At 42.8% G+C, this 18,794-nt stretch overlaps 1 protein-coding gene across 2 annotated transcripts in view; it reads left to right on the plus strand.

The window, feature by feature from the left end:
* Positions 1 to 2,399: 2,399 nt before the first annotated feature.
* SLC15A1 (solute carrier family 15 member 1) overlaps positions 2,400 to 18,794 on the plus strand; it is a 33,383-nt gene continuing 16,988 nt past the window's right edge. Inside the window, exons 1-8 of one of the 2 annotated variants that reach the window (XM_068166366.1) lie at positions 2,400 to 2,423; positions 5,818 to 5,846; positions 8,817 to 8,901; positions 8,993 to 9,134; positions 12,140 to 12,259; positions 12,408 to 12,507; positions 12,755 to 12,845; positions 18,338 to 18,421. In XM_068166366.1, coding sequence (XP_068022467.1) covers positions 2,420 to 2,423; positions 5,818 to 5,846; positions 8,817 to 8,901; positions 8,993 to 9,134; positions 12,140 to 12,259; positions 12,408 to 12,507; positions 12,755 to 12,845; positions 18,338 to 18,421 — 655 coding nt within the window. In that variant the 5' untranslated portion in view covers positions 2,400 to 2,419. Of the gene's footprint in view, positions 2,424 to 5,817; positions 5,847 to 7,084; positions 7,375 to 8,816; positions 8,902 to 8,992; positions 9,135 to 12,139; positions 12,260 to 12,407; positions 12,508 to 12,754; positions 12,846 to 18,337; positions 18,422 to 18,794 lie in introns of those variants that run through there. The other variant, XM_068166279.1, reaches the window with a different exon arrangement.

Consider the following 18,794-nt stretch of genomic DNA (forward strand, 5'->3'; position numbering starts at 1 on the left):
CCATACAGCCAAACAGTTGGTGCTAGGATATGGTTTTGGAATAATGTGTCAATCTAACATTCATAGTTTACAGAAAGCACATACTGTGGTTTGTATTTACTTATTCACGATTATGCTGCTAGAGTTTTCTATTATACCTGGAAACTGCACTCCTGTAAGTTTACAGCTTTGTAGAAGAAAGCAGAATTACATCTTCATCTTTGTTCAGTGAATATTTAACAGCCTCACTGTGTTCTGAGCTCTACTAGAAAGTGAGCCTTGCTGGGAAATTCAAATCCTCTGGGAACCAAGTTTTGTCTCTCCAACAAGTACAACCGCATAACAGCCTCTCAGAGGTCAACCTCATGGCATCAGCTTACGAAATGAGATCAGAATCCAATCCACCTCAGAAGTAGCTGTAAAGCAATTGTGTGGGGCAAGTTAAAACCTTTGTACTTGTCAGGGTGGATTCTTCTGGTGTTGCCAGATTTCTGTAATTTGGGGGTGTTATTTTCATTTTTGGTTTAAGAAAGATGACATGAGTTGAAGCCAGGGTGATCCAACTAGCCCGTTGTCTCAAATTGCTGAGAAAAAGTGGGGTTTTTTTCTCCTTAATTTCTCTTTCCTACTTGTACATCTCCTCCTAGGAAGTAACATTGAAAGGCCTATTCTTTGTTTCCACCAAATGCAGAGGGGTAGATGAGGTGTGCTGGGGAGCAAACCAAAGTTATTGTTCACTGCTGTTGTTTATGAAAGGACAAGAAACTAAATGCTCAGGGAAGAAATCACATCTTTCATTTCATACTTTAACAGCTCAAAAATGATGGCAGCATATCAATTATTTCTGCATATGAATGGGTTAGCAGTGACTTCAGCATTCTTTACTGCATTACAGACTGCTTATTTTGCTGGAGTAGCCATAATAGAGAAACTCAACACTGCCTGTGCTGTGTGGCCTTACATGTATCTCACAGAGCAGTGATATATGACTAACATCAGCTGTGGCAGTGGATTTGTGTTTCTTACACAGCAAGGTTTCTCAAACAGCAAGGTTTGTGTTTCTTACAGGAGTATGTGCTATAAATATAGCTATAACCACCAACTCGTTTTTACCTTAAGAATTTGTTCATACATTTTAACAGTCAAGTTGACAAGTAACTAACTGATAAAATGAATAAACTCCTTCCAGCAGATTACCCCATATAGACACAGTGTATGAAATCCAAGTTCAGCTATAGCTCGTCATCACAGGTCAGAGCAGCCTTCTCTAGCATCTGAAGTGTTGACTACAGATACTCCACACTGCAAGATATTGCAATGCTTGTTTGATTTGTAATGAAGAAGAAACCAACCTGTTTTGCAGCTGGGTAATTACTAAGGTCACACTGTAGGAGGTGCCATTGGACTGATTGCACAAACTACAGACCACTGTAACACTAAGGTTTTTTTTCAGCAATGTCTCCCTTTTTTGGTAATACCTAGTAATAGTTTTTTGTTTCCACATTCTGGATACATAGTCTTGATATTGTGTGGCTTTCCTAATTCTCTTCTAGTTTGCCTCATGCTCTGGCTATTTTCACACTAAACTTCTCATTCATTTAGTCCACATATAGTGCTGTCAGGTGCATGTATGAAACATACTTTGGGTTATGTTGATCAGCATTCTCTCAGCTCTGGCTTTGGTCTGGCAGCACACACAGCATGCAGGATGGCTTTCTGCTTTAGACCTTAGAGATCATCTAAGTCCAACTATCCTGTCATGGGCAGGGCTATCTTTCACTGGACCGGGTTGCTCAAAGCCCCATCCAGCCCGACCTTGAACAGTTCCAGTAATAGGACATCTGCAGCTTCTCTAGGAGACTTCTGAGAAACCGACCGCCACCCTGCAAATTTGTGTTTTCTCTTGTGCTTGGCAGAAGCGGTCTGAAGAAACTCTATTTCGCTGGCTGGAAAGGAGGCAGAAAGCTACCTCCACATATACGCAGTCTGCTTACTCGGTAAGCTTTCCACCTGCTTCACATCAAAGGGACGACGAGTGGCGTTAGCACTGCACAGCGCTCAGACGAGCTTCCAGCATTGGCTCTGTGCTCCCTCTCTGGCACAGAAGAGCCAAGCCCGGAGCAGCCTCGCACTCCTCATTTCAAAACTTGGCGGGGGTGCGGGGTAGAGGGCCGGAGAGGGCGGCGGGAAGGGCTGGGACCCTCTGTGGACCCCTCCCCGGTGCGTGGCGCTAAGGCAGCGGCGGGTCAAGGCGGGATGAGCCCAGGGAGAGCTACCCGCGGTGTCCCGCTCCCTTCCCCGCCACCTGCGCTGCCCTAGCCGACGGCACCGCCCCAGAGCAACCGGGGCCGGGCGGGGCCCCCGAGCTGCCCTTAAAGCCCGGCCGCCTCTAATATCCTTCTTCTCCACTCGAGCGCTCGGCCAGGACTCCACCGACAGCATGGGTAGGTGGGGTGGGATTGGGGTGGCGGGGCCGGTGGAGGGATGCTACCTCCAGACTAGGCACTGTGAGCGTCCTCAAGCTGTCTCTCTCTCTGACCTGCCTCTTTGTCCTGGGTTGTTAAGCAGTCCGTGGAGAGCTGGCAGCGTGGGTCCCGGGGCTCCAGGAATGGTGCTGCTGCTCCTTGCACCTTCGAGTGCCTTTTGCTCTTTCGGGTCATCCCCAGTTACTGCTCCTTCATCAGCCCAGATCATCTGAGGCAGCTTTCTCTCTGGCAATGATACAGCCAAGCTCATGTGAACCTGCTTTGGAACCCTGGTGAAAGCGAAGTGATGTTACCTTAGCCTCTGTAGCTGACTTCCTAGCTGGCAAAGTTTATCTTAAAATTTTAATACATGTGGGGTTTAAAATCCTAACACAAATTAAATGGGGTGTTTGTCACAGTTGTTAAATCATGCTTTTTCACAAGTGAGTTTACCTTAGGTTGCCATAATCAGTGTTTTAAATACATAGAAACACAACTGGAAGATTCAGATTAGGGCAGAGTTCATTAGCTAGTTAAACTTGAAGATTTTTTTCCCCATCTGAACTGGAACACGGAGTATTAAAGGCACAAATGATGCTTTTTGGTGATGTAGCTCTCCGTAGCGCTTTGCTGGACCCTTGGCCCTGCAGTGTCCAAGCATGTTGATGTACCTTTTCAAGCAAACAGTTTCTAAGTTGTGGAAACCATGTCTTGGGGGTAGAGTGGTGAACCTCAGGTACTCAAAAAATGGCAAAGCACCATTGCGTCTTCAACAGCAAAATCCATGCACTGGGGTCAGGCAACTGTAATGATGAACAGGCAGATCTTGGCAGTGCTACTGCCCTGAGGAGCACCAGGGTCTTGCTGGCTTGAGCAGCCAGCTGGGAAAGTGATGATGGCTCAGGGAAGAGAAAGAAGCCTGGTGCAGCTTGGTCTGCTCATGTAACATGAGGTTTGCTGTATTACAGGTTTGGTCTGATGGTTTTTGTTTCAGTCTCTTTCTGGAACAGTAAAGTGTGAAGCAGGGACTTCTGGAATCACTTGTCCTGATAGAAGAAGCATTCTTGTGTAGGCACTGTAAAGCTGCTGAACGCAGCAGTGGCTTGGCTGTGCCACAAGTCAGGAGAGTAGGCTCACACTGGGACCAGGAACAACCTGGGTGACAGTATGGCTGTGCACAGATTTAGCCTGGCTACAGACATGAAGTATTTCAGTCTGGTAAAATTGCTGTGATGACTGCGTGGAGCAAGGAAATATGCTCCTATTTTGTGACATGGACCATGAGCTGCAGCATCCCACAACACGTCTGTGGCTGCAGGGAGCTGTACTGGTGGAAGCTGCTGGGGAAGGGGTCAGAACAATAAGCCTGCCTCCCACCTTGCCTGCAAGCATGGGAAGGAGGCAGTGACCTACCAATAAATGACTATTTAGATTCAGCACTCAAGACAAGAACTGAGTGGCTTTTGTCTTTACATTGCTTAAAAATGTTTACTATCTTAAGGGAATACAAAGTCATAACTGTTTAGAGACTTATTTTGGAAAACAAGAAGCTCTTCAGTATTTTGTGGTGAAAATGAGCAGTCCTGCAGATAATTTTTTGTGGGAAGAGAGTGAGAGGTGCTGAGAGCTGCTCAAAAGAGGAGTGGCACATTGGTGTAGCAAGTAAACACAGGGTTTATCACTGAGATTGATGTAAAATGCTGGCCCCTATGTGCTTTTGTAGGTCTAACCCTGAAGCTGCCTGACAGTGGAGTTCCTTAGTTTAGATGCCTATGTTGAAATGTTGGCTTTAAGATCATTGGGAGTTTCCTGACTGTTGCTGTGAAAGAATGGAAGGGTAAAATCAAAATGGTTGAGAAACATGCATCTTGTAAACACTGAAGCCAGTCACTCATGTCTGGAAAAAATGCCTCTGCAAAATCACCTGTGTAGGATTTCTTGTAGAAACAATACTTTCACCCTCTGGAAAGTAAGGAAAACAAAACCCCACTACAAGTTCCTTAATATTTTTTTCTCAAGACTTAGCTAGCAGCAGTGAATTGCTCAAACCGTTCCCTATATGTGTTTTGGGAAACTGGCAGTGTGATACATTTGTGCTGGAAAGGCCAACAAGTTGAAGTAATTGAGGAGTTATGAAGACAGTCTATTGTTAATTTCTTGGTATCCTTCAGTAGATCTGCTCAATTGAGATGTGTAAGGGACATCACCATTAACTTTAAAGACTCGCGTATCTGTGTGTACTTTGGGTGTGTTGTCACTCTCTGTATGATACCTGTTCTCTTGGAAAACAGATTATTGAATTACCTGCATAATACTACTGTCTCTGTTGTGAAGGTAGTTGTCCATGGCAGTGAAGGAAGGAATCTCTTTTAATAATCAACAAAGTAACACTGTAGCATTGCTGCCAGCTATTTTCATCTGTTGTGGACTGTGGCCTAAGTGATCTCAGGGAGCAGATTTTTCTTAGAGATCTATTATGGAAACATTTCATTTGCAAACATGGATTTCAAAGTTCAAATCTTGAACTCTGTCTTATCTTAATGATAATGAAGTTGCTCATGTGGCTTTATAGGAAATGCTGGTATCTGCTACGGGGGCATAGGGCCTTTATCTGAAGCAGAGCAAGCTCAGCCTTCAACTCTGTCCGCTGAGCCAAGCCAGTCCTGCAGGACTCTGCTTGGAGGGCTGCCAGGGATAGCAAACCTACTGTGAGCAGCTGGAAATTACATCAGGGCTGCAAGCAGGTGTCTGCTTTTGCTGACCGCAGTAGGACCTCTTCTGTCCTTCCCAGGCTTCCTAGTTTAATCTTCAGGTTGTGGGAATACCTGCTAACATGGATCACTCATTGAACCGTGTATTCAGCCCTCCTTAAGTGTGAGCTGTGGGAAGTGTGTCCCTTTTCAGGACTTGGCATCCACCCCTGGCAGATAGTCATGAATCTATTCCTTATTCTTGACTTGCTTTTAAGGTAACATCCCTGAGAGTGACTCAAAATAAGATTTATCTTGTGTGGGTGGTAGAGGGATCAACCACCACATCAAATGGTGTGTGGTTAGCAGGCATAGTAGGCTGGAATGCTTTATCTCTTCTTTTTTAGGATTTGTATTTTTTTTCTTCCAAATACACGAGCTTATGCATAGCCTGAAAACAAATGAACAGGGTTATGAACTGAAGTTCTTTCTAATAACCTTCTTGCACCATTTAGCAAATTGAATATGTAACAAAGTGAAATTTTACTGACTGTAACTAAATCATGAAACACAAAATGGTAATATTTTGAGACTTATTTTTTTTTCCTCATGTCTTCCAGTGGTTTGAAAGAAAAACATTAGTTAGTAGTTTCCATTAACTTGTGTTTATTTTCCCTCCACAGCTGTAACAAGTACGAGCAAGAGGAAGACAGTGAGTATTGTTTTCTATTATAAAGTTGGTATGCTGACTTTTTAGGTTATGTTGTTTAGGTAACTTCAGCAGTGCACACACAGGGAAAAAATCCAATTAATATACTATAAAGTATGAAATTATTAGTTATTGGCCAACACACACAAAGCACTCTGGTAGCTTATTAAATCCCAACTAAGTTCTGCTGCACTCACCACCCAGACAAAGTATCTGAAGAGCCTTTGCTGACTGAGCAGGGTCCCTGCAGCCTGTCCTTTGTGTAGCTGTTGTCATCATCCACTGACCTCTCCCTCAGGACTCTTACCTTTCAGTGTTAGTTCTTCCTCTTGAATCTTTGAACTGTTAATGACACTTGTCTCAACAATCCTATCTCTACCTTTGCTTTTCTTATCTGACAAAGTTTTACTCCATAGGCTTTCCCTGCAGCTTTCTCAGCAGGCAAAGTCAAAGTTGTGCAGCAGGGTGGTGTCGGACCTGTCCCTGGCCGGAGAAGGTTATAGAAAGCATTCTAAAAGGTGACTTTTAGGTTACTTCTTCAGTGATGGATCCAGTGCTTCCTGGTCAATGAGAATCACAAGAGGATCACACATCTTCCAGTAAATGTGTGTGCATGTGCATGTATGATGCAACAGAGGTTTAAATATAGTGCAAAACAAGAATGGTATAGGTCATATTATCAAGGCATAACTGCATATTCTTTTGTGTAGCATCTTGGAAAAACAGAATTAGGTCAGTTACCTTGGGAAGTGCCCTGTAGCTTTCTCCTGCATACCCCTGCTCATGCTGAGCCCCAGCTGTTGCATGCAGATTTCCACCAGTTTGGTGGCAGCCAGTAAAAACCCATTAGTGGCTGCTCTGTTGGTATGTGAATGCAGGACATTTCTACCAGACACTTAAGTGTTAGTGGCTTAAAGAAATGCAACTTTGGTGGAAGATTATCTCCCCAGATCAACTTGTAGCACCCTTTTAAATTGTTGGGTGATGTAATGGCATAACACTAGGGATGTTTATGAAAACCTCAAGAAGGTAAAAGAAAAGTGAGATGTTACAAGTTTCTGCTGGGGATAGATCCCACCAGTCCCTAGGCCAGAACTGCACTGCCCCACTTTTTTCACTGCCTTGTAGGCAGGCCAGACGTGTTTTGCTTCAGATGGGGACATAATTTCCTCCCTGGGTGGGTTATACCAAATGATTCAGGCAGAAACCAATTGTGTAGTGTGGGTTATGGCCTAACCTAAAAACCAAGTCTTCATGATGTTGTTCTCCTTTTGTCTCCTTGGGAGCATGAATATTTGCATGTCTTGGGGGAATGGTGCCCAGACAAGGCTGGGTAACAATCTTCTGTATGAACTCCAGACCACCAGAAACTGTGTCCAAGCTGATGCTGGTCATCTAGAGCTCCTGCTGTCTTCAGCTGAGGGAAATAGGCACTCTCAAGTGCTTCTTTTAAAATATGGGGATAGATGTGGACAGTCTTTCTTGGGATGCACCTCTTTCTGTCCATGGAGGATGTATTAAATCAAGAGTGGTGAGTTTCTGTTTAGGCCTCTAATTTTGATTGCTGTGAAGCTAAATGAGTCCCACATAGCATTCCCCTCAGCTGAAATCAGATTACTTCAGTGAAGCCTGCTTATCAAACCATATGTGAGATGTGCACTATATAATTGGTTCAGCTGATAACAAAGATCAATACTCGTCAGGCTGCATGGACATCCTCGTGACTGAGTCAGATGATGCCAGCAATGCTCTTGCCACTCATTTTCATTTATCTTGAAATATTCACATAAAGCTTGCTGTAGCACACAGGTCTCACGATGCGCTGTTATTCATTAAGGCTCCAGCCAGAGGCTTTGCTGGAGACACGGGCTCTCAGATTTTACTCATTTCATGCAAGGTGTTCCCACGTAAAAGTTTCTTTTTGATCTACAAAGTTAACTTTTTTTTTTTTTCTTTTTGGCTTGGTTAGGTTCCTAAACCTTCACAACATGAAGAGAAAGAATGCCATTCTTTTCTTGTCTGTTTCAAAACTGGCTTACCTCTGTGATGTTGTGAGGCTTAGTAAAATCTGATTTTTGCAGAATTAAACCTGTAAAAATGGAGGATTGCTGAATTTGCATGGCTAGTAATTTTAATAGAAATTTTAGTCAGCCACTAAGAAAAGTAGGTGATCAGAAATTAAATTTCCAATTCTACTGTTTGTGCTAGATTTGTGCCTGACTTATGCCTTTTTTTCTCACGCCCTTCCCACGCACTGTCTCAGTGTCAAGAGCTATGTCACATGCAGCATGGTGGTGACTGTGAAGATGCCTATTGCAGCAGGTGAAGGGGCAGTAAATCTGGCAGTTCATACCATGCCATTTTAGGTTAGGAGTAAATTCAGTTCTATTAACAAGTCTGAAGAAATAAAGGTTTCTCCATAAAGCAGAGTATTTTTAAGGATAGGGAGATTTTCTGAGAGACTTTTAAAAGCTAAAATGCTTAGTTGTCTCAGCTGGAGGTATTCAAAAGTAGCCTTAGGCTTCTAACTATGGTGTGCTGTGGGAGTTTAGCATGGTAAGTTTTCTGTTTGGTTTGATTATTTTACTTGCTTGGGGTTTTGTGTATTTTTTTTTCCCAGAAACGTTGGCTTCTTGCCCACTTTTTTATATCAACCAATATTGCTTTAAGTGTTAGGTGCTGAAGACTTCAGATGTGAATAGCACAATGCTTGAAAGTCAAATACAGCATTGCTAAAGGACTCTTGCAAAGGGCAGACAGAGTCTGTAGATCACTGGGGACCAAGAGGGAAAGTAAGAATTTTCTCTAGGTTCAAGTAAAGCAGTGTTGTTCCACAGAACCCCATGCAGCCTGCTAATTCTTGAGTGCCCACCCACTCCTACTCAGTCTGTATTGAGCTTGTGTGAACTGGGTCACAGTGAGTGATGTTAGTCTGTGTTGCACAGCTGAGCTCACACTGCCTCTTTCCTCCAGCCAAGCTGTTTTGGCTACCCATTGAGCATCTTCTTCATCATCGTCAATGAGTTCTGTGAGCGGTTCTCCTACTATGGCATGAGAGGTATGTCCAATGTCCTGTGTCTCCTCATGCTGACCATTGGTTACCAAGCCCTGACACTGTTTTGTAACTTACTGTTTTGTTCTTCCTACAGCGGTGCTTATTTTGTATTTCACATATTTCCTACAATGGGATGACAATCTGTCTACAGCCATCTACCACACGTTTGTTGCTTTGTGCTACTTGATGCCGATCCTTGGAGCAATTATTGCTGACTCTTGGCTGGGAAAGTTTCTGTGAGTGCTCCATAAGACAACAACCAAAAATCATGACAGCTCGCCTGAGATCAGTGAGGTCATTTAAACCACCATTTAAAGCAGTAGCTCTGAGCAACAGCTTCAGAGCTGGTGTAGGCTACAGCAGGGTTGTTTGTGTTTTGTTGTTGTTGTTTTTTTCTCCAAAGCCTGAGGTTTTAATTGATCAAGTTCAGACCTGAAACTGCACTGCAAGTTAACAAATGTTAGAGTTCTCCTAATCAATGAAGGGCAGTACATTGCTTTTCAAGTTTTTCCTGTCATCTGAACAAAATGTAAGTTAAATGAAGAATATTCACCAACCTGTGAAAATAGATACTGGAGGTTATAATGTTGGACTGCCTCTTCACCTGTTGCAGGTGGCTAGTGCAGCAGTGACATACATTCCAAGTCCCAGTTAATACCAGGCAACAGAATTCTAAAATATTTATTGATTTTTGTACTGATTTGGCAGATCAGTGAGAGGTTTTACTGAGTTGCAACTCTTTCTTTGAATGATGAATTACAGGTTTATACCTGTGTGCTAGCTGCTCAGGAAAGTACTGCTAAATGAATTGCTTTGAAATCTACCCAAATTATTTCCAACAGCCTGATTTCACTGTCCTTTACCGATGTTGTGATTCTAATAGTGTTTACTTTGCCTGAAAAATGGGCACAATAAAGATTTTATGGAGGGATATGAGTCAGGAATGCTAGCTGTCTTGTCAAAGGTCTCCCAGAGATGAGAGATGAGGCCAGCTGTGCAGTTGGTTGGCTGAAGGCTGCACCATCATCTTCCTCCGACAGCCTTTGGGAGCCCATGGCTGCAACCACTGCCAAGCATGTTTTGTGGAGCTAGTCTGATCAGTCTGAGTTCATGGCAAACAGCTGGATGTCTTGTAGATTTCATCCAAAATGTTATGTAATTGCTTTATTTAAATTGTATGATTTCTTAAAACTGTTTTGGCTTTTAACTTCTTTATCAAGATGCAGCTTTTCAGATTTTGCATCCCTTCTCTGGTACTTGTATATACCAGTCCCAGAGCTGCAAACTCCTGGCCACCAGACCCTGAACAGGAGCTTGGTAGAATGGCTCAGGGCTTAAAATTGGAATGTTCAATTTAACAAGGTTAAAATACGGCTTTTGGAAAAAGCATGGGTTTAGTGTCTAGGTGCCCTAAACTACAGGAAACCACCATAAAGAAGGCTTAAATATTCATTCAAACAAAAAACAAAGTGTCCTGTTCCTCTCCCCCTCCTCCCCTCCAAAAAAAGCCAAAACACACGAGAAAACCCACCAAAAAAATCCAAAACCCACAAACAACTTTGACAAGAGGAAGAGGAGATGCACTCCTATAGGAGAGACTCAGGTCTTCCACTCTGTGTAGTTTGGGCAATGTTCCTCAAGACATGCTGGGACCTGCTTACATGTTGTTAGGTGTGAATTCTTAGGGAAAATAGTACAGAAATCAGAGTGAATTTTTTTTTTTTAGTTGGGTACCACCTATGCAGTGCCAGTTATGGAAGTTTTGTGTTCACAGTATGCTTATGACTATCACAAATAAAAATTAGAAGCTTCTCTCCTGGTCAGCTCATGCTGAACTTCAAATGGAGTCTTCTCCCAAACTTCTAAGGAGACTAAGTAGCTAATATCAAAGTACTATTTAAAAAAAAACCCCAAACCATCAACAAAAGAAAACCCACAATCATCTACTTTACCTACTAAATACCACTAAAAAGCATAGCAGATTTGTCATTGCTCCATTTTATGTGGATTTTTACTCTGCTACAAGAAAGAACATTTTTAAGTTGCACAAACCTCCTGAAGTGAGAAACTTGGTGATTTGTGTGAGTGATTCTTCCTCTGTCCCTCATGGATCAAGGTGCTTCGAGCTTTCTGGGAGAGAGATTAGGGCAACAGAGTTTTTGATGACAACAGTACTTGGGGGAGTTTCCATGTTAAAGCAGATCTTTATTTTTTTCACTTCTTGCCAGCTAAGGAAAAAAAACAAACCAAACCACACACAACCAACAAAAAGCAAGACCAAAACAACCACCAAAAAACCATAAATGCTTAAACAATATTAATCAGTGTAAATTGCTACTTCAGAGTTTAATATTTCATGAAATATGGTAATGGCATTCTTGAATTGATTAGTAAAAAGGCAACCACTAAAGGTATTTAAATATCTCCTGTGACTTGGTGGTATTTACATAATCCATTTGTCATCTTGCCTTGAGTAATTGCAAAAGGATAACTAAAGTAATAATAATAACAATAAATACAAATAGAGTAGAAAGACTGTGATGGAGCTATGCAGAGGTATTTTTAATAGTAGCTAAGTTGTGTCTAAAACTTGCCGTATCTGCTAATTATATTTCTTTACTAAGTGTGGGGGGTTGAAAATTCCCAACATTAAATTGCCAGACCAGGTCAGCTGAAACCAAATGAAGCTGTATTTACAAGCAAAACTACAATCTACAATGAAATGCAGTGAATATGTACAAAATATACAGTATTTACAGGTACTTACAATTGATAAACAGCACAAGATCCCCCTGAACAAAAAAACAGGGGAGCTAATAGCTTCCCCTTCCCTGCTCCCTTCTGTCTACCCCCCTGGACACAAAGGGACAAGGGAAAGCAGAGAACTTTTTTATTAGGCTTAGCCAAAACAGAGCAATGCAGCTGAGGTCAGCAAAGAGCCAGCAGAAACACCAGCCAGAGCAGGGAAGCAAAAAGAGAGAGTTAGTTTATAGACCTAAATTTTATGTCTATTATCTATCTAATGGGATTGTTTGGAACTTATTTTTCTTTTCACATCCAATAGTGATTTATTTCTATCCTAGTACTTTCTGTTCAAGATCTGTGGAAAATTTTCAAGGCATAGCTTGAAACTACCGCACTAAGCATCTTGGAAATGAGTAAAACTCTCCATTATCTTTGCATGTGTATGTATATATGCAATTATGTTAACATACTTTAATTTATCTCCTTTCTTTAACAGGACTATTATCTCCTTGTCCATTGTGTATACAATTGGGCAGGGAGTTGTGGCTGTGAGCTCCATAAGTGAACTGACAGATACAAACCGGGATGGCTCTCCTGATAATATACAGTTGCACATGTGAGTTGTTTTGTACATGTTTTCTTTCCATGTTGGGACAACTGTGTGGGAGGTTTTTCCCAACCTGGAAAAGGGTTAGACAATTTACACCTTAAACTTTTGCTACTTGAATTTTTTTCTTTCCCCTGCCTTTTCTACTTTGTTACAGTGCTCTATCCATGACTGGCTTGATCCTCATTGCACTTGGTACTGGTGGGATCAAACCTTGTGTGTCAGCATTTGGTGGAGATCAGTTTGATGATGATCAGGTAATGATGTCTTTCCAACTTTCAGTCATAAAGATGCTCTTACTTACGTTTTACTACTATAATACTCTAATAATACACACATTTAGATGTGCATTGCTGCAGCACTTCCTGAGTAGTTAAAGGAGGAGCTAGATAACTATTTAACTATTTATCTTAAGTTGTGCAATAAGAAAGCTGATTGTTCAGTCTAGGCTGATCAGTGTGGTTCTGGCTAAGCCTTTCTAAACACCTTTTATTTTTGCTGTAGGAAAAACAAAGATCTAGTTTCTTCTCTGTCTTTTATTTGTCCATTAATGCTGGAAGTCTCATATCTACTATAATCACTCCAATTCTCAGAGGTAAGGCCACACATTTGTTTATATAATGGTTAATAGTAAAGGATGAGTGTGAATTGCAGTCCAGTTAGATTTAAATGAATGATCTTTTCTTTGACACCTTGTGGAATTATGGAATCACAGAAAGATTCAGGTTGGAAAAGACCCTCAGGATCACCAAGTCCAGCTGATAGTCCTACTCTACAAGGTTCACCCCTAAACCATATCTCCAAGCACCACATCCAAATGACCTTTAAACAAACACAGGGTTGATGACTCAACCACCTCCCTGGGCAGCACATTCCAGTGCCTGACCACTCTTTCTGTGAAGTTTTTTTTTTTCTAATGTCTAGTCTAAACCTATCCAGTCACAGCTTGAGGCTGTTCCCTCTTACTCTATAAGTAGTTACCTGTAATAAGGGACCAGCACCAGACTCTCCTCAGCGACCTTTCAGGTAGTTGTATACAGTGGTGAGGTCTCCCCTCAGCCTTCTCTTTTTCAAACTAAACAGCCACAGCTCCTTCAGCTGCTCTTCATAAGATTTGTTCTCCAGGCCCTTCACGAGCTTTGTTGCCCTCCTCTGCACTTGCTCCAGCATCTCCGTATCTCTCCTGTACTGAGGTGCCCAAAACTGGACACTGTACTTGAGGTGTGGCCTCACTGGAGCTGAGTACAGAGCCAAGTGTGGAGTTATCTCAGAAATCATTTTCATGTCATCCAACTTCTCATAGGTCAGGTACTGTCAAAAACAAGCCAGTGTGAGATCTGAATTGTCATTAGAGTCAGAATTGCTAGATCTGAAGAGACATGCTGAAGCTGGCATCTTGTATGCCTAATGCATGTTGTAATTCTTTAGAGGTACAGTGTGGCACCTGTTGCGTTTAAAATCAGCAACAAGAGTTATACTATCTGCTGGAAAGACAAGAAGGGGAGCCAGCCCTCTGCCTCTGAAGTGAAAACTATTCTAAAGTGTGCCCAAGCAAACTACAGAAGCATCTATGCACATGGAAAACATTTTTATCCATGTGACAAAGTAAATCATGTTTTTCATGTCATTAAAGGAGAATATTACTTTTTCCTCTGCTTATGATGAATAACATGATCCTAAAGAAAATAATCTATATGGGTGTGGATTTTAATGGCGAGCTTACAGCTTACATACACAATGCTGTGTGGATGTTCTTGGCAGGAGCTTGAGGAAGGCTGGGTGTTTTGTGGTTGTGTTGGGGTTTTTCTGTTTGTTTGGGGTTGGTCTTTGTGGTGTTTTGTTGTTGGGGCTTTTTTGCTGTTGTTTTCTCTTGGTCAGTTTGTTTGGGGTTTTGTGGAGTGAGTTTGTTTTTCTTTAAAAGGAAGAAAGCAGTGTATGAGTTCTGTTATAACCCTGAAGTACTGTAGAGTATTTTAGATGTCTGCTTCATGCAAATTACAGTATCACAGTATCACTAAGGTTGGAAAAGACCTCAAAGATGGAGTCCAACCTGTCACCACAGACCTCATGACTAGACCATGGCACCAAGTGCCATGTCCAATCCCCTCTTGAACACCTCCAGGGACAGTGACTCCACCACAACCCTGGGCAGCACAATCCAATGACGAATTACTCTCTCAGTGAAGAACTTTCTCCTCATCTCAAGCCTAAACGTCCCCTGGTGCAGCTTGAGACTGTGTCCTCTTGTTCTGGTGCTGGTTGCCTGGCAGAAGAGACCAACCCCCTCATGGCTACAACCTCCCTTCAGGTAGTTGTAGACAGCAATAAAGTCTCCTCTGAGCCTCCTCTTCTCCAGGCTAAACAATCTCAGCTCCCTCAGCCTCTCCTCATAGGGCTGTGCTCCAAATCCCTCACCAGCTTTGTTGCCCTTCTCTGGACACATTCCAGCAACTCAACATCTTCCTAATCTGAGGGGCCCAGAACTGGACACAGTACACAAGATGTGACCTAACCAGTGCTGAGTACAGGGGCAGAATGACCTACCTGCTCCTGCTGACCACACTGTTCCTGATACAGGCCAGGATGCCATTGGCCTTCTTGACCACCTGGGCACACTGCTGGCTCATGTTCAGCTGGCTGTCAATCAGTACTCCCAGGTCTCTTTCTGTCTGGCTGCTCTCCAGCCACTCTGACCCCAGCCAGTAGCACTGCATGGGGTTGTTGTGATTAAAGTGCAGTAGCCGACACTTGGACTTGTTGAATGTAATCATGTTGGACTCTGCCCATCTGTCCAGCCTGTCAAGGTCCATCTGCAGAGCTCTCCTACCCTCTAACAGATCAACACCTGCTCCCGACTTGGGGTTGTCTGCAAATTTACTGATGATGGACTCAATCCCCTCATCCAGATCATCAATAAAGATATTGAACAGGATGGGGCCCAGCACTGATCCTTGGGGGACACCACTAGTGACTGGCCTCCAGCTGGATGTGGCACCATTCACCACCACTCTCTGGGCTCAGCCCTCCAGCCAGTTCCTAACCCAGCACAGAGTGCTGCTGTCCAAGCCACAGGCTGACAGCTTGGCCAGGAGTTTGCTGTGAGGGATGGTGTCAAAGTCCTGAAGACACTAGCTGTATTAAACCTCCAGAGAAGAGAGTAACTCATGCTGAGGAAGCTCCTACTTACAATGACCTTTCTGATGATGAAAAGAAATATGCCTTGTTCACAGACTGCTCCTGTCGTCTTGTTGGAAACAAGCGAAGGTGGAAGTCTGCAACACGCCGAGTTGCGGAGGCAAAGGATGGAGAAGGAGAATCCAGTCAGTTTGCAGAGATAAAAGCTGTCCAGCTAGCTCTCGACATAGCTGAACGTGAGAGATGGCCGAAGCTTTATCTCTACACCGACTCATGGATGGTAGCCAATGCTCTATGGGGTTGGCTAAAGAACTGGAAGAAGAGTGGTTGGCAGAGAAAAGGAAAACCCATTTGGGCAGCCAACCTGTGGCAGGACATTGCTGATCGAATCGAGAGAATTCCAGTGAAAGTGAGACACATCGATGCTCACATTCCTAAGAGCAAAGCTACTGAGGAACAGCAACACAACCATCAGGCAGATCTAGCTGCAGGAGTTTCTCAAGCAGACACAAACTCTGATCTTGATCTTGACTGGAAACACTGAGGTGCAGAGATGCAACATACCAGTGGGCTCGTGACAGATCCATAGATATTTCCATGGATGCTATCACACAAGTTATCCGTGACTGTGACATTTGTGCTACTATTAAGCAGGCAAAGCAAATTAAGCCCTTGTGGTATGGTGACAGATGGTCCAAGTACAAGTATGGTGAGGACTGGCAGATTGACTATATCACTGTACCTTGTTCTCATTCTGGTAAGCAATATATGCTTACTATGGTAGAGACAAACTTATCCAGTACCACATGCAACTGCACACAACACCATTCTTGGTCTGGAGAGACAAATCCTGTGGAGACACGGAACTCCAGAGAGGATTGAGTCAGACAACAGAACTCATTTCAAAAACAATCTTGTGAAAAACTGGGCCAAAGAGCACGGCATTGAGTGGATATTCCACATTCCCTACTATGCACCAGCTGCAGGGAAGACTGAACACTGCAACGGTTTGCTGAAGACCACTCTCAAAGCCATGGGGGGTGGGTCTTTGAAAAACTGGGAGAAACATCTAGCACAAGCAACCTGGCTGGTAAATAGTACAGGCTCAGTGAATCAAGCTGGACCTGCACACTAAGATTTGCTACAAAAGGTAGAAGGTGATAGAGTTCCTGTTGTTAGAATCTGTTGGGAAAAATTGTTTGGGTGTTTTCTTCCCCAGGTGAGGCTAAACCTGTCCAAGGGGTGGCTTCTGCTGAAGGTCCTGGTCACACTTACTGGGTAGTGCAAGAGAATAGTGAAATTCTGCGTATACCACAACGGAATCTAACTTTAGCTGAGAGAGTTTGAATTCAGAGTGCTGTACAGATACAACATCACGCCCAAAGGAAAAATCCATGAGGAATCTATGGTGCATGAATGTGAAGAACCCTGAGAGCCCTAAGTCACTTGAGAGTCCCTGTTCCCTTTCTTCACCTTGTCTGTGGAGAGATGAACTGTTTTTTCTATTTTCTTGTTTCCTGGTTTTTGGACTTCTGAATCCTCTATGTCTGAGGACAGCCAGAATGGACTATAAACTTTATTCATTATTGTAGATATTGGTTTAGATTAGATGGATATTATTAACAGTAAATTAAATTGTTTAGAGGGGGTGGATTGTGGCAATTTTAGGCTATGCCTTTAAAATTTAGCTGCAGATTTTGAGCAGAAAAGTAGAAAAACATAAATAAATCACTATTGGGTGTAAAAAGGAAAACAATGATTATTCTAAACAAATTCATTGAATGGAAGACTTGAGTAAAAGAAACTGTATCATAACAATCTTCACATTTATTTTCCATTCCCATTCCTCTTCTCTTCTTGGTTATTCTGCTTTGCCTGGGAGATAACGATTCTTCTGGCTGACCTTCAGATAAGAACTAACACACCTTTCTCTCAATTCCTCTTTTCCTCTGGTACAAGGTGAGGTATGGGGGGGGGTGGGAGGGCAGGGGGAGAGCCGAGCAGCTTACCTGGTCTTCTGGAGCAGGGAGGTTTCTGTGTTATTTGCTAACTGTAAATATCTGTATAATATTGTAAATACTGTATGTTTTGTACATATTCGTTGCATTCCATTGTAGGGTGTAGTTTTTGCTTGTAAATACAGCTTTCATTTGCTTCTAACTGAGTTAGTCTGGCTGAGTTAATGCTGGGGGAAACTTCGACCCACCACAATTGTTTTTTTTGTTTATGAACTTTTCCCAAAACTCTTTAATCTATTTCCTTTCCCACCAAGAATATGCATCTGACAATTCTAGTAGGGTTCTTCACTTCTGTGTTAAACTAAGTGCAAAATTTCTGTAAAGAAAGGCTGAGAGAGCTGGGATTATTCAGCCTGGAGAAGAGAAGGCTCAGGGAACCTCATCAGAGTATACAAATACCTGAAGAGAGGCTGTAAAGAGGACAGAGAGCAGCTCTTCTCAGTGATGACCAGAGGCAATGAAACATGGAAGGTTCCACCTGAAAATCAGGAAACACCTTGTTACTGTGAAGGTGACTGAGCAGTGGCACAGGTTGCCTGACATGATTGTGGAGCCCCTGTCCTTTGAGATATTCAAAAGTCATGTTGGACATGATCCTGGGCAACATGGTGGTGGCACTGCTTGAGCAGGGAGTTTGGACTGGATGGCCCTCAGAGGTCTCTTCCAACCTCAACCAATCTGATTGTGGGTGTTTTTTTTTAATAACTTACTCATTTTTGTGAGCCAGTTTCCTTTTTCGATACTGAAAAATAAGCTGGATACTGATCATCTACTCTGTCAATAATTGCAGAGGAGAAGGTGGTGGTGGTTGTTTATTTATTTATTTGTTTGTTTTTCCCTCTGAGTTAACAATGAGCATAAAGAACAGAAACCCTGTGTGAAAGTCCTGGCAGCCCTGACTGGGACTTCTGTCTAACATGACTTTGTATTTCAGCTGAACAGTGTGGCATTCACAGCAAACAGCAGTGTTACCCACTAGCTTTTGGAGTTCCTGCTGCCCTCATGGCTGTCTCCTTGAGTAAGTGGAACTGTTTCCATCTTGTTGTTTCAGTTTTAGATGTAATTAGATTATAATGATCTTACAATATCAAGAAAGTGATAGCAGTAACCAAAGAATGCCAGATTGTTCCAGCAGTTTTTGACTTAAACTTCTTTCTTTGAGGGGGTGTATCACTCTTCCACAGAAGAGACTGATACGCAGGACAGGCTGAGACTGGGGAGAGGCACAAATATCATTGAGTTCTGCATATTATATAATTTACTGTCTGTATTTCTTGAACTACTGGGGTGTATAAATAAAGTCTCTTGGAGGTAGTGATGACTCTCTGAAAATGGGGGGTTTGGAGACTATTTGTAGTCCAGGAGAGCATACTGTTCCTACACTGCAGGAA

Source organism: Melanerpes formicivorus, unplaced genomic scaffold (assembly GCF_026170545.1).
Source record: "Melanerpes formicivorus ecotype bairdi unplaced genomic scaffold, bMelFor1.0.p_v2 SCAF_1, whole genome shotgun sequence".
NCBI classification, from domain to species: Eukaryota; Metazoa; Chordata; class Aves; order Piciformes; family Picidae; genus Melanerpes; species Melanerpes formicivorus.